Source organism: Grampus griseus (assembly GCF_964374135.1).
Source record: "Grampus griseus genome assembly, chromosome: 4".
NCBI lineage: Eukaryota > Metazoa > Chordata > Mammalia > Artiodactyla > Delphinidae > Grampus > Grampus griseus.
The window spans coordinates 41732894-41750051 of NC_138997.1; the positions used below are offsets into that span (position 1 = coordinate 41732894).

The 17158-nt window shown below is 35.0% G+C and overlaps 1 protein-coding gene across 2 annotated transcripts in view; it reads right to left on the reverse strand.

The window, feature by feature from the left end:
• Positions 1 to 8409: 8409 nt before the first annotated feature.
• Positions 8410 to 17158, reverse strand: part of CFAP299 (cilia and flagella associated protein 299) — a gene marked incomplete at both ends in the record, with an annotated part of 629105 nt that continues 620356 nt past the window's right edge. For both annotated transcript variants that reach the window (XM_082653737.1, XM_082653736.1), the window contains one exon: positions 8410 to 8505. In XM_082653737.1, coding sequence (XP_082509863.1) covers positions 8410 to 8505 — 96 coding nt within the window. The remainder of the gene's footprint in view (positions 8506 to 17158) is intronic.

Here is a 17158-nt window from a genome sequence, read left to right on the forward strand (position 1 = left end):
AACAATGGGCACTGTCTTTCACTGTTGGTGGTACAGCCACTTTGGTAAACAGTTTGACAGTTTCTTGCAAAGCTAAACATAGTCTTACCATATGATCCAGCAATCACAGTCCTAGATATACACCCAAATGAGTTGAAAACCTGTCCACACAAAAACCTGCACATGACTATTTATAGCAGATTTATACCATAACTGCCAAAACTTGGAAGCAACCAAGATGCTTCAATAGGTAAGTGGATAAAGAAACTGTGGTACATCCAGACAATGGACTATCATTCAGCACTAAAAAGAAATGAGCTCTCAAGCCATGAAAAGACATGGAGGAACTTTAAATGCATATTACTAAGTGAAAGAAGCCACTCTGAAATGGCTATGTACTACATGATTCCAACTATATGACATTCTGGAAAAGGCAAAACTATAGAGACAGTAAAAAGATAAGTGGTTCCCAGAGGTTAAAGGAGATAGAGGGAGAGGGATGAGTACCTGGGCACAGGGAATATTTAGGGCTCGATATTTGGATATCTGCTTTGATAACTGTTATGGTAGATACAAAACAGTACTTATTTGTCAAAATCCATAGAACTAAATGACAGCACAAAGAATGATCCCTAATGTAAACTATGGACTTAGTTAATAATTTTTCAATTTGGTTTATTAATTGTAACAAACATAGCACATTAATGCAAGATGTTAATAACAAGGGAAGCCATGTAAGTATGGGGAGAAGAGGTATATGGAAACTATACTTTCTGCTCAATTTTTCTGTAAACCTAAAACTTATCCAAGAAAATAAATTCTATTAATTAAAAAAGTTACATAAAATTCAATATCCAGTGTCCATAAATAAACTGTTATTGGCAAAGAGGAAAACTACATACATAGAAAGCACTCTCATAAATAGAATTGCAGAAATCTCAAATAATATATGAGCAAAACAATTTGGATGGTCTATTGAAGAAATAATTCAAGAAGCATTTTTACCTGGAAGACATCTCAAAATTTATACACATAGCACACTGTACAACTTAATTTTATTCATAATAATTTCAACTGATGGCAAAACTGCATTTGGAAGGAAACACTGACATCCATTCCTGGTTAAGTCTCAAAGCAGCATTAGGAATAGGAGTATATTTCCCCCCAGATTAAAATATTAATATTAAATCAAGAGTCAACATCACACTAATGATTTTTAACTAAGTGTGTTGCTAGTTTCAAGAGATTTCATAGTAGATATTTCGTGGGTGTCTTCCCAACTTATGATAATCTCCCCTTCTCTAGAAACAGCCCTTGAGACATAGGGATGAACTTCCAAGTGTTATGTCTACCATCCGACCTTGACCATTGCTGACTGATGCAGTGGGGGACACCTGACCCTCCTGTGGCTGATCAGGTTCCATCTCCTGAGAATTTGAAATTTGGGATTGACAGAGACTGGGAAGTGGATGGAGCTCTGCTTTATTTACTGACAGTGTTTGACAGAGAGGCTTCCAGAATTCTTTATTCTTTCTTTCCTGAGTCTTAGCTTTCAACCATTCCTTGGATTCTAGTATACTCCTATATCTGCTTAAATGTATGAGATTTGTTTTTGTGGCTTGCAAACAACAACAGAAAGCCTCTGGTAACTCAGACACTAATAGGTGTTTGATGGTGAAAATGGAGAGGTGTTGATCAGTGGACAATTTGTGTGGGAACTTAAACAAACTTACAGAGCTGTCTTTATTTTGGAACTTCTCAGAGTCAATAAAATGCCACATTGTAAGTCTCTAGGAGAAATCTGTGGTATGCAATTTCTCAGCCTTATGCGACCACAGAAAATTTTAATTTTTGGAAGATACTTTAAAAAGACTAGTGTGCTACAGAACATACTTTGGGAAATACTTCCATAGTGGTATTCCCAATAAACCAGCATGGTCATCCTCATGACTTCATATGGTTCTGGAAAGTCTTGGCCAATCCATGGAACACCTGTAACAATCTATTGGTAGCTGTAATGAGGAGGAAATCCATCCATAATAGCAGCAGCATCAGCAACAAAAATAAAAGCATAAGATCCCTCAGATTTCTTTTTAATCCAAGTTGGCGAATTTCTTGAGGGAAGCACTTATTCAGTATTGTGCCCCTGGAAGAGTATCTGGCTCACAAGAAACAAACAAATGAGTAAGTAGTGTGTCCTCTATAATTAAATAAGTAGATATTTCTTTTTAATTTCCTTGAGATTAATATAGTTTCTGGTTATTGTCGATTGTTTAAATCAGATTATTCTGGAAAATACAATAACATTTGAGGAGGTTGGTCATAGATCAGGCAGGTTTAATTGTATAATTTCTTATCTTAGAAAGCTGTGTTATAAAGCAGGAATCACACAAAAAGAATATTCATCCAGTCACATTGCCACTGCTGCTTTTCTTGCTTTTGTCACCACCAGTGAAAAGAGGAAGAATGAATTGCTACTCCAATGACTGAGTACCTTAGCATCCCAGACTTCTCCCTTTTCTCTCTCCTACACTCTCTCTCTACTCCATTGAACTGGATGCATTGTTTTGTCACAGAATTACCTGCTTTTCTGAAGATTCTCATTCATTCACAAAATTGTTATAGTTGTATTAAGGAGAACATAAATCTTCCCAGCCTGACAGTTCGATTTTAGTGGGGCTTGGCTCCCGACTGATGCTGAGTCAAGTTTCCCTTCTCTGGGCAAAAAAGAGAAGGACTTGGGGAAAAAAGAGAAGGGTGAAGGGAGAGAAGGAAAGAGGGAGGAAGAGAAAGAGGAAGAGGGAGAGGGAGGGAAAGGGGGAGAGGAAGAGAGAGAAAAGTGTGTCTGGAGAAACAGAGAGGCTGTTTCGTTGGAAAGAATAATGATGCACAGGGAAAAATACAGTAATGAGATAGAGCGGGATGTCTGATAGTGTTCAAGTGTTTGATTATGATTATTCCTGGGATGCAGGCATATTCCTTTCTTTAGTTCTGGGAGACCCCTCAGTGTTTTTATAATAAGGCTTCAAATTGGTTAGCCATCACTTGCAACTAGAGTCTTGGACAATGCACTTAAACTATCACTTGGAGAAAATTACACTTACCTAGCAAGGTTATTCTGTTCATCTGAGGGAGTCTATAAATAGATTAGAAAAACAGCAAGGAGAAATCATAGATGTTTTGTATTTTGAAGGGACCTTCAAGAGCCAAAGTCTGGAGAGATAAAGTGATTTGGCCAATTACCAACATCAGCTTGCCAAACAGTCTGGTCCTTAATGCTCTTTACTTTGTATTGCATTGCTCGATTTCTGGTTTCATTTCCTTTCTGTTGGCTAGCTCATTCTTTGGTCCTGTGTCTTTGGCCCGCTGTTCTGCTGATTCTCACATTCATTTCACATATTCCATTTCCTTGGCCCTGCATTCAACCATTAACTTCAAGTTAAAATTACTTTCTTCGTGTATCCTGGACTCAGGCACAGCAGCTTTCTAATTGCTCTCTCTTCTTTACTGGGTAAAAGTCAACCTAATGAGCTTCCATAAAAGGAATTTCCACTTACTAATAGTTGCATTAGTTTGACCTCAGTACTGCGACCACAGAGCAAGGTAAGATGTGAGAGATAAGCTCAACAAAATGGGATGTTATTTAAACATTTATAGGAATTGTGGCTCTGTTGACAGAAAGAATATGAAAAAAAATCAGAAATAGAATGAAACCTTGAATATCAGTCAACCTGGGTGGGTGCTGCAAACTTAAATCAGGCTACAAAACTAGGCAATATGACATCTGAATCCAAGGCCATCCACATTTAAAAGACATGAACCTCAGAAGGAACCCTCAGAAGTCTAGACTTGGCTTAGCATTGAACGAGACATTCTAATCATGAGAATGTCCTGGGTATTTGTAGTCCACAACCCGTGTTATGGGCCAAATTGTGCCCAAATTCATAGCTAAAGCTCCACCCCGCCCCCCCACCCCACCCCTGGTACCTCAGAATGTGATTGTACTTTGAGAAAGGGTGTGTAAAGAGGTAACTGAGTTAAAATGACGTCATTATGGTGGATTCTAATCCAATCTGACTGTTGTTCTCACAAGAATAAGAAATTTTGACACATGGAGAGACACCAGGGACGCCTGCACAGAGGAAAGACCATGCAAAGAACAGCAAGAAGCACGCCGTCTGCAAGCCAAGGAGAGAGGCCTCAGAAGAAACCAAACTTGTTGATAACTTGATCTTGGACTTACAGTCTCCAGAAGTGTCAGAACATAAATTTCTGTTGTTTCAGCCACCCAGTCTGTGGTATTTTCTTATGGCAGCCCTAGCAAACAAAAACATCCCATAACCTAACTCAAATCTCTGTTCAGTATTTACTATCATTAAATTCAGTTCAGAAGGTAAAGTAAAAATTACTTGTGATGACATAATTAATTTTTGTGTCTTAAACCATGGGACTAAATATAGGAATAATCTGTAAATATGCAAAGTATTTTAAATATTTGAAATACCTACACTTAAAAATATTTAAAATAGTTAAAACATTTAAGAAACACTGGCATATTAGAGGATAGAGTATTTAATATGTAAGCATTATTTTTCCAGTTTAAAATGTTTACAAAACAGAAACAGACTCACAGGCATAGAAAACAAATTCAGTTAAGTCCCCTACACACGAACAAGTTCCGTTCCGAGAGTGCGTTTTTAAGTCCAACAAAGTTAGTCTAGGTACCCAACCAACACAACTGGCTATATAGTATTGTACTGTAATAGGTTTACAATACTTTTCATACAAATAATACATAAAAAACAAACAAACACAAAAAATAAAGAAAACATTTTAAATCTCACAGTACAGTACCTTGAAAAGTACAGTAGTACAGTACAACAGCTGGCATCCAGGGGCTGGCATCGAGTGAACAGGCAAGAAGAGTTACTGACTGGATGAGGGGGAGGAGGTGGGAGATGGTAGAGCTGAAGGATCGTCAGCAACAGGAGACGGAGGGCAAGCTGCAATTTCACTCACGCCTGATGTTGATGGCACAGGTTCTGGTTCCTTGCTGGATTCTATTCTTTCTACTCTCTTGAAAAAATGACCCAGTGATGTCTGGATAGTAGTTCTTTTTTTCTTATCATAGATGACATGGTAGCACTGGATTGCATTCTGAACCTTGCAGAAGGTTGCATTGCTTCAACCTTTGTGTACCATTCTACTTTCGGGTCCTGTGCCTCAAAAACTAATAGTACCTCCTCAAATGAAGAAAATCCCCTAGCCATTTGTTGTGTCGTGAATCTCTTCAGTTCTTCAGTTACTTCTTCTTCCTCTTGTCTCTCTTCCTCCTTGCTATGCACAGCAAGTTCCATTGTTATCGCTTGGCGTTTCTTAGCAGTACCAGCTACATCACCGCTGCTTTTACGCTTGATTCTGGACATCCTGGGCTTGAAATAAAGATACTGTACTACTGTACTCTATACAGTTCTGTACAGTAAAGTACACAAAAGCACAACCACTTGTAGAGGATGCACACATATGACAATGTACGCCAGGCACGTGAACTAACTTACGTGATTGGAGATGTGAACGTACTTTCACATCTTTGAAAGTTTGCAACTGAAGGTTTGTATGTAGGGGACTTACTGTTTATGGTTACAAAGGGGAAAGGAATGGGGAGGGGAGGGATAAATTAGGAGTATGGGATTAACAGATGCAAACTACTGTACATGAAATAGATCAGCAGTAGGATTTACTGTATAGCACAGGGAATTATATTCAATATATTGTAATAACCTATAATGGAAAATAATATGAAAAGTATCTATAACTGAATCACTTTGCTGTACACCTGAAACTAATGCAACATTGCAAATCAACTATACTTCAATAAAAAAAAGAAAAAATATCTAAATTAGATCAGCTGAGAGGCAGCTCCTAGAAAAAAGGGATTAAGAGAAATTTAAATCTTGATAGAAGTTACTTTTATTTAAAAATAAAATAAAATGTGATATTTGAATAGTTAATTCAGACTATTTTAAATTGAAATTTTATAAATTTATGAACTATATTTAAACTTTAAGAGAACATGAATCATTACAATTTTAATTTATTAAATTTATGACGGCTATGTAAATGTGTATGAAAGCTTATTTGTTACTTGGAAATTTGAATTCATTAGAAAATTGAATGTAATGAAGTTCATAAATAAAATTTAAAATGTTTAAAGGAATTTAGTTAACTGAACTATGGAAGAAATAAAAATGATTGCTAAAATTTCATCAAATCTATAGATAGAACAAACTAATTTGTGTACATACTTAAAATATAAGTAGAGTTTTGAACTGATAAATACGATAAATCAAATTATTTTATTTCAAAAACAATCTCAGACTTACAGAAAAGCTGCAAGTACAGCACAAATAATTTTTCCCCATAAAATTTTATAAATAATTTGCTGACATGATGCCCTTTGACTCCCAAATGCTTTAGTGTAATTTCCTACGATCAAGGACATTTTCTAATATAACCACAACATAATCATCAAAATCAGGACATAAACATTTTTATATTACTACCATCTAATCTTCAGAAATCATTCAATTTTCACCAGTTGTCCCCAAATTCCCTTTATACGGTACGAATGAAACTCAGAGTCTTGTGTTGCATTTGATTATCATGTCTCTCTAGTCTCACTCAATCTGGGACAATTTCTCAGTCTTCTACTTTGATGATCTTGACACTTTTGAAGACGTCAAGCCAGTTATTTTGCTTAATGTCCCTGGATTTGGGTTTGTCTGTGTTTTCTCTTGATTAGATTCAGGTTATGCAGCTTTGGCAGGATTATTACAAAAGGGATGCTGAGTTCCTCTGTTGCATCTTCTTCGGTGGGGAACAAATTCAGTTCACCTCATTACTAATCATATTCTCTTTGATCACTTATGAAAGTGGTGTCTTTCAGGCTTTTCCATTTTTCCCTCTGTAATTAATAAGTATTTTATGTGAGATACTATGTAAATATCCCATTCCTCATCAATTACTCATTTACATAGATCAGTATAGACTCATGGTTTCCTATTTTATGCCTGTTGTTATCACTATTTATTTTGATGCTCAAACTGTCCCAGATTTGGCCAGTGGGAACACTTTCAAGGTGGATTCTGTGTCCTTTTGATAAGTCCCCTTCATTTTTCCAGAACTGCTTTGCTTTCTGGCACAGAGATTCCAGACTCTTTTATTTTCCCTGCCTCAGCCCTGGAATCAGTCATTTTTCTAAGGATCCCTTCTTCCCTTTGGCAGAAAATGGTGTTGAGAAACTAAGATCTGGGTGCTAGGTGTGCTGTGCTCACTGATATTGGGTGCTGCTGCTCCAAGGCCCTCTCAGTGGATGGAGCATTGGAATATGCAGACATACACACATTAACATATATTCTGTACCTGTTGTATATATTGAAAATGATGAGATCACACCAATATATCCAATTCTAATTTAACACCACTCTACTCACCTAGACTGAGATCTGACACCTCGTGCCAGACCATCACCTCCACCATGAATACAGCCTTGTCACCCCATTGCAACCGGGGAATTCCTGCTCCGGGATCTCCCACCCCCGTACCCACACTGAGCAGACTTCTACCTTGCTTGGCTCCACCTAATTGCTTTAGAACTGGATTGTTTAGAAAGGGAAGAAAGACAATGGGAAGGAGAAGAGGAAGAGCCAAATATGAATCTTAAATCACAAATGGCCTCTGAACATCTTTTCTGCACAAAAGTCACCTGCAGGGGTATATTAGGAAAACATGTTCTTCACTCTTCTGAGGTCCTCATTTCTCTAAAATCTTCTGGTTTCCTTTAGATTTCATTTTCTCAGCTTTATTGTCATGGGGTTCATGTTGTCCAGGCACATAAACATATCAAACACTTCAATCATTTTATACATCATCTCATGGGATATTTCAGATTATATTTACTCATGTAGTGCTACTAAAAACCTTGTATTTATATTTCCTTATGCCTGTCTTCCAGTGATTTCGAGAGCTAGCACTGCCATGTGGTATAAGGCTTGGCCTGCTATATTTGGCAATAGTAGGACCCAGAACATTTTTGGAACATTTGGAAACGTGGAAAATCTGAGGTACAAAAGAAGTCACTAATTACTATATCTTTGAAATAGCCATAAGATTTTCTCCCATGAACTACTGCAATCAGCTTCAGTGTTTAGGGGGAAAAAATTTAGAAAAACCTCAAATCAGATTAAGAAGTTATTTGTACCACAAAACAGATAATCAAGACCATGATTTTCTTTCTAATTTCTTTATCAACTTTTATTATTCTGATTTGCCTTATAGCTACAGGACTCATTTATTATTCTAATTTGCTTCTGGTTATAGGAGTCATTTAAATTTAGCAAACCATTAGGAAACCATCTAACATGTTGGTAGTTAAGTCTTTCTTCTGGAAACGTGGTCAAAAATGACAGCTTGTATGTAGAGCTCTGTCTGGATAGGGGTTCTAGTAGAGTTGTCACCTGGTTGAGCCTAAAATACAAAAATCATATCGTTAATCAGTCCAGTCCATGTAAATAATTAGCATTAAATGAAATTTCTTCGTGCTTCAATGTTGCAGCAAACAGAACTAAGAAGGCTGTGGCCATGGAGATATGTTTGTGTTTCCCCCCAGATTCTTTTTCTCAGGAGCGGTAATAATTCCAATCAGGAGATTTGAGGCCCTGGGTTGTGACATTACTGAAAATATCTAGGATCAAAGCAGTGTTCCCCAGGTTCATGCTTGTCTAGACTCTGCTGAACCCCATAGGTCACTAACTCTGCAAAGTTCCCAGGGGAGGGTTTTGTAAACACATGTTATTGCAGGGTAATAAGTCAAAAAGAATGCTATCTTGATTTCAAGTTTGTCAAATAAAAATGTCTCAAGTTTGGAACTGGTTCAGACTAGTGTAACTAACTACCTGTCCCTGGTGGGTTTCATAAAAAATTTCTTATCAGTTTAAAAACTATTTGATCTACTTTTTTTCCCCTTTGTATTGTAATCTGTGAAAAAAGGTTTGGTCCTTTTGCCTTTATTCACGATAGTCTGTCATGCTTACAGGCTCCTAGGGAATGCCTATGGGGGCAAGTGTTCACTAATGTGGTACTGGTAAGAGAAAACAGATGCTAAACGAGTCAGACAATATCTACAATTGCAAAATATTAGTCATTGGGCCTTTTCTATATTTGAAGTACAAAAGAATGATGTTACTCGCTCTCCTTCTCTTGTAGGAAGAGATGATAAGAAATTTAGATCTGGGACTAGAGAGAAGCTTTGATATTGCCTTTTCCCCATAGTATTCATTTTCTTACACTAGTGAGAAAGAATATATTTGACCCATCTTTGGTTAAATAGAGTTTGTAAAATTGTAAAGATTTTGAAATGGGTAAAACGAAAGGAGTGGGTGTCTCGAGTGGCTTACCCATCCACGTTTTTGTGCCATTTTACAAATCTTTAAGTTGGAGAAAACTGATAATAATGCAGTATATTCTTGTCTACAAAGATGCAAATTAATTACGCCCAGTGGCATGCAATTGATTATTGCCCTGTGTTGGGACCTGCTTTGTACCAATTTGTAAATTAATTTTACATATTTTCCTTTTTGCTATTTTTGCGTTTTGTTTGTGTTTTCGGAACTTTTACAATGAATAAATTATTCCCCGTTGGTGACAACAATGATTCGAAATTTGATTTTACGTCTTAACCTTAGTGATCTCTGTAAATAGATTAATAGATCACCGAGATTTATTCTTTCTTGAGGGAGAGATAACAGAGAATCTGATTTGTTAGCAGTTTTTCTTTATTTGTTTACTTGTCTACTTTGAAAAATTAAGAATCCCATGTGCATCAGGAAAGAGGACAACTCTTTGATATATGGACTGGTAACTTCTTTGCATTTACTTTTGAACTGTGGCTAATGTTTAGATTTGAAGCTATACATTCCCTACATGTCTGTGTGTATATATGCTTAGAATTCAGAAAGGCCTTTACATCTTTATGTGTGAGTATATAATATTTTCCTATCTCTGGAGGAATTCATAAATTAGATTTAAAATTCTCCTAAATTAAAGAAACTCTGTTCTGATTGGCCTATAGAGTTCTTATACAAGTAAGTTCTTATGTAAGTCAAATATTTATAAACTTCCAGGAAAATATGGAAATTAAAGTTTGGATACTTTAAATGTGCTATCCTTAAAAAGTTATTCTCACAGAAATGTTTAAACAAATTAAGGTCATTTAATTGAGATAAATATTTGGTAAATCAGACTACTGTAATAATTTTGGTTTAATGCAAACAGCTTGTCCTCTGATTTATCAATGTTAGGTATAACATAAGCATATACATTTTATTCTACTGTACTTGGGTTTACTTTTTTTTAACTTATTGAGATATACTGGTCAAATAAGCTAACATTACTCTGACACAATCTTTAAGATAATGAGAAATGCAAGTCTGTATTCAACAAAATCAAATCATTTTTCTGACAACTTTATGTCAACAGTAATTTTGTTTTTTACTATGTCAGCTTGAATATAATTCCCCAGATCTTTAAGTAATATAAAAACTTAGACAGCTGTTAGGTTGAATTACATAATGAATATTCATATGATACCCAGATAGTTTCTAATTGTGATAGAATACTGAAAATTTGATGCCTAATTATTAGGAATAATTTTAAGTTTATATACTTTGCTTATATCCAATGGAAAGTTCCTATCTTGGGTCATGTTAATGAACTGTTCATTTTGTCTCTTTAAAAAGGTCTGTGTGTGGCTGTACAAAGATGTAATATAAACTTTGCTTGTCTGTTAAAATGCTTTTAGGAGAGAGACAGTACTTAGTTATCCACCTCTAGTTTTCTCTATGAAATAGAAGTTACTTTGGTTAAAAATCACAATTAATATGAATGGTTGAGACTACATCATAAGCAATAGGGACAGACTAATACCACTGTCTCTTTGCTTTTGTGTTTCAAAGAGAAAGTAGTTATATCCTATAGTGGAGGCTTTATAACAGTAAATAGTAGTAATTATACGTATCTATATACACATATAACACATTTATATATAACATACATTTATATATTTATATATTTATAAATATAATTTATATAATTTTTATATATTTATAATTTATATATGTTTATATATATAAAGTCACAATTATAGGAACTTCCCTGGTGGCGCAGTGGATAAGAATCTGCCTGCCAATGCAGGGGACATGGGTTTGATCCTTGGTCCGGGAAGATCCCACATGCCGCGGAACAGCTAAGCCCGTACACTACAACTACTGAGCCTGTGCTCTACAGCCCGCAAGCCACAACTACTGAGCCCACGTACGTACCACAACTATTGAAGCCTGTGCTCTGCAACAAGAGAAGCCACCACAAGGAGAAGCCTGCGCACGGCAACGAAGAGTAGCCCCTGCTTGACGCAACTAGAGAAAGGCCGCGCGCAGCAACAAAGACCCAACGTAGCCAAAAATAAATAAAATTAAATCTTTAAAAAAAATCACTGCTATACACCGTTATAATTATACACAATATATATTAAACATAACTATATAATGTATATATAGTAGTGCTTTTCAGGCTTTTCTTTTTTTCTCTTTTGTTCTATCTCAGAACCTCTGTAAAATCTTGGGACTTACTGAAGACCACAAAGAAATTTTATGTGGATTATAACTGTCAATATTTACCATACTGGAAGTGGAAATTGAGCAAATTTAAAATACTGATTCATTTGATTATAGCTATGATGAATATAATTGAAATGTTAACAGAAATAACATCTTACTATTAATATAAAAATTATTTTGAGTTCATGGATCTCCTGAGAATTGCTGTGATATGAAAAAGCAAAATGAAGGACAAAATTTGGAAGTAAATTTTCCTTTCCTTGGTTTATAGTACTTGAGTCTGAATAGAAGTGATGAAATGTGCTAAAATTTTAGTTAAGTTTGCCCTGTCTTGATTACTGGCTAATTCCTTTGCCTACTATATGAAAGTCTTTTCTTTTCTTTTTTTTTAATACCTTCTGTGTAATCTGTCTAGGTAGCAAATTGTGTCTTACAAGAATAATTTTCTGTCCTTTATGATGAATTTATTACATCCTTGATTGTTTAAGAAAGAAAAAAATAAGAAACAAATAAAAGAAAACAAAGAACAAAAATTCCTCACTTATAAAGAGCTAAGGTTCTTTACAATCATGTTAATGTAATGTTTATTTTTAAATGTTTTATTGTCTTAAATGTTTAATTAGTTAACTCAGTATTATTTTTTGTAGCACCCTGATCCTATCTTAATCAAGTGTCCAAATATCTTCTGATAATTTTTTTCCTGATTTTTGACTTTCCATAATTGGATCCTAAGTATAAGAAAAATTAAATAAAACCTTCCAGATATATTTTACACCAGAAGCTATATTTGCGATTTCCCAGAGGGCCCCTGGAAAAATCATAAAGATTTATTTTTTCACCTTTGAAAAGAGGTGCCAGAAAGAATTAGATTTTTCTGTAGAATTCTGTGGGAAGAGTTGTTAAATCAGAAGAGGTGCTCAGCCTTGTCGAGGTTAGATTTGTATAGGTATAATATTATTAACATAAATATTTCAGATATTTTGTGTGCTTTTTGGGAAGTCCCTGGAGTTATGTCATTGCCCTTCTTGTCTTATAATATGGCTTTACCCTCAGGGAAAACACTGATTGCAACTCTTAGGAATATTTCCATCAGGTTTTGTTGTATTTAGCAGAGTTCTGGTGGTACTGAGCCTGATGATACTAGACAACAGTAGTATAATGTTATCTGTCATAATTTCAGCTCTTGTTTTTAAAGATACAAATGTTTAGGTCTTACTGCAGACTTACTGAACCTCTTACTTGACGTTCCTGTTATAAACAATTATATCTCAGGATTATTTTACGTCATATCTCAATAGTTCTTCCTCTATAAAATTATTTTCATCCATTTTTCTGAATCAAGTACAGCACTCACAAACTTCTTTTAAAATAAATTTAATCATTATCCTTAGATGGTTTGTCTTTTTTTTTTGCGGGGGGGGAGGGAATGGCTTTATCATCTTTGTTTTGCATACCACAGAAAGCACTAACCATTTTGTTTTCTGCATTATTCTTATTATGAACCCTCATCAGACTGTTCACATTTGAAAATTATTAGTAATAAATCACTCAGACATTTTAAGTCCCTATCACCTACAGATGGTATTGTTTTACTCTGATGCTTTCTTGAAGTCTCTCTTATAGTTACAGGTGAGAATCTGTGTCTTCAACTAAGAAGAAAAGTGTCAGAATATTGTAGAAAATAACTATACCAGGTACTTCAATTATTGACACTTCAAAGCTGAGCTGACATAGATTAGACAACTTCCAAACTGCACCGCCGATTTCCAGGTCCTGTTTTGGCCAAATGAGAGGACTGCATAGGACAGCTAACCAAAGATCCAGTGGAGCAGGAATCAATTATAATAAGACTGAACGAACTAATAAGAGAAATTATATTGTGGCTATTTGTCTGGAATATTCTTGATATTCTTTTAAGCTTCTATTTTCAGATATATAAGAACTACCCTATCTCTCTCTTGTTAAGCAATATGTAACCTATTGCAATTTAGTAAAGTCTGCTTTTGTAAACTGAAGTGAAACATTTTAAAATGATATCTGATTCCCACTTCTCTTCCAGGATTCAGAAATTTATATTAAGTCTCCTTACTTTCCACGGCCATTTAGTTATTTGCATAGGTTCGTTAATGCTCTGTCATCTATAATTGTACATAATATAATTGTACAAATTATAAAATCAGGGCCTTGACTAGAATGTCATACTTGAAAATAATGCTTATTTAATCAGGTAGAAACAGCCACTCTTTTCAGGGATTAAGTTTGACTTTACTTATGGAAGCAATGTCTACGAAGCCCTGGCCTATTTCTTGACTTAAAAAGTCCAAGAATATTATATATTCTGTGTAACTAACTTGAGCATTCCTTAGGCTTGGTTTCCTAGCCTCAGGTCAACAAATAATAGAGGTTTTTAAAAATCCAATTTGAGAGTTCTTATGAAAATTTCCAAGCACAGTTTAATTTAGTATTTGTTCAAAATTGTATGGATTTAGGGTTTACATGGGCAACTTAAGGTGTCCAATATGGTAAATAAAATTTTTACTTCACCTATGTAAAAAATCAGTCAACTCTAATGAGACCAACTTTATTTTATAAGAATAATCTTTCTTTGAAATTATTATGATAAAAAGAGGGGAGGAGACTGTCAGGGAAAATTGTGAGAGACTGTGAAAGGGCAAAAAACAAATGGTGACTATCTTGACTACTCACTAATTTAGGTTTTCTCATCTTTGATTGATATTACAACTCTGTAAGTGGTAGAAATCTGATAATAATGCAAATACTTCTTGTCTGTATAAATGCAAAGCAGTTGTGTTTGATGGACTGCAACTAAGTTTTGCACTGATTTTGATAGACCAGTTTTGCATCTAGTTGTAAATTCATTTCAAAATTTCTTTTTCCCTTTATATGTCTCTGCTCTGAATTCTTCTTGGAATCCATAGTAACATCTACCAGTTCCTCATTAATTAATGGGTTAAAAATCTTTGATACATGCTCATTTTATATCTATAACCTTAATGATAGATAACAAGAATGCTAGAAATAATCTCACATATACAACAACAACAACAAACAATGCAGTTGGTTGAGAAAATTCTGCACTTAGAAAACTCTGACTCCAAGTTCACAGCACTGTAAGGACTTGCTAAAAGACTTCTGCCTGAAGTCACTACTAGGTCCCAGGAGAGATGGGGACTCCAAGCCAAATATAAAATATGAGTAAAACAAGACACTGGGATAAGATCATTGGTTATAAATTGCTGAAAAAGAATAATTGACCAAACAAAGTAAAAAGACCCTAAACTTACTCTACAAAAATCTGAGAAAAGTTATAGATTTAAATGTATAGAGGAAACCATAAACCAATCTACAAGAAAATATCATTAAGTACTTGCCCATTCTTAGTATGGGAATCTTTTTAAACATAGAAACATGGGAAGAAATCAGAAAGGGGAATCAGTAGTTTGGACTATATAAAATTTAAAATTTGTATGCCAAAAATATTATAAATGTGAAAAGATAGATATCTAAATTGGAATGTGTCACGAAGAAATATGAAAGCCAAAGATTTTCTACCTTTCATACTTTAAATTTAATGAAAAAAAAACCCTACTAAAACTCCATAGAAAAGTGTGTAGAGGGCAATATACTAACATGCATGTGAAAGAAATGTTCATCCCTGATAATAATTGAAAATGAAACTCAAAGTGACCCTCAATTAATCTGAACTATAAAATTAACAAAGCTTCAAAAGTATGCAAAATAAATAGAGCATGGTTTGGGGGCAGTCTTAAACAGTTCAGGTATAATTGTAAATTGATATGGGTTAACTGCCAAGTGATTTGACAATATCTCTCTAAAGCTTTACAATGTATGTATCTTTTGACTAAGCAATTTCCTTTTTAGTCCATCTTAAAGAAAAAAATCAGAAGCTTGGTTATAGAGAGTTGTTATTTAAACCTAGGGAGAAAAACAGAAACCAACCTAAATGTCCATCAGTGGGAAATCCTTATATAAATGATGAGTACTTTATAGGGTAGAATATTGTTTTACAGCTTGCTTTTTCCATTTAATAGTGTAAATAAACATCTATCCATACTAGCACATCAACTTCAATAAGTATAGCTTTAACTCATTTTTAAAGCTGCTTCATACTATTTCACTGTGATGATGTACCATAATTTATTTAATCATTGCCCAGTCATGGACATATGGATTATATCCAGTTTTTAACTATTCCAATAAAAAAATGAAATTCTTTTAGAACGTTCATTTTTTTCTAAGTTGATACACCATCAGGAAACAATATCTATTCACAGAGCACCTATTCAATAGCACATTAAACACGTTCTCTCATTTAATCAGCACAACAGCCTTGTGTAAAATGGTTGTTTTTTACAGATTTAACAGATGAGAAAACCGAGGTAGAGAAGTGCTCCGAAGGGGTTAAGTAATTTGCCTTAATCACGAAGCGGATAAGATCTATTTAACTCCAGCTCATTTTACCTATTGCCCCTCTTAAACAGCTTTTCCCTGCCTGAGTCCTGGTGGTTATTCCCCACACTTTGCCACTTGTCCTGTTGTTCTTCTAGCCCCTTTCAATTGATCCCAGGCATTTTGGAGAGCCCTTAGGTCTTCAGTTCTCAAATGGAATTCATTAAGAGACTTAGACAGGTCTTGTGAATATCCTAAAATATTATTATATTACTCTGTGTGTGGCCCCATGTGTGCATTTTCTTTTCTGAGCAAATCCATAAAATGTATCAAATTGTTAAAATAAGTTGTGTTTCCCAAAAGGTTAAGAACCTATTCTCTGGAGAGCAGTCTCACGTGCTTGTTAAGGCAGTGTTCTGGGTTACCAAGTTGGGGCTGCCATTTGTTTGTTTGTTTTATTGTGTTTTTTACTCTTGCTTCAGCTATTTGAGGCTATGTGTATCACTGAGGCCACCAATATTTATGCTGAAGACATCCCAAGCAGCAATAACCATTTAGAAGTTATCAACATGAGATTTTTCTCTCTTGCCAATGGACTTGATCACTATTCATGCTAGTGTGTTCCATGTTCCAATATATTTCAATATCCCTCAACCTGCTTTAGGATTTTAGTGACTCAGAAACTGTAAGCATCTGCTGGCATGGTGAATCGTTAAGGAGCTGACTATGTGTTCAACTGTTGAGACCCAGAAGAAATCATGCTCTCTTTGAATTAGAAATGATCCATTAACTGTGGTCTTGCACCAACAATGACTCCATGCCTGACTGTGTTTCTGGTGCCTGCTTCTCTATCATTAGTTATCAGTCTTTGAAATCATGAAGGAAACAATTATTTTGTTCTTATTTAAACCTTTCATTTAGCCAAGAAACTAACCTTCCATTCTTTCCTTCCTTGTCCTGATTTGTGATAAATTTTGCAAAAAAGTGAGCATGAATTGGGGCTAAAACTCTCTTCCTCAAATTTCTCCATTCTCATTTCTGTTTTGGCCTGTTTTACCATTGGCATAATGTTTGAT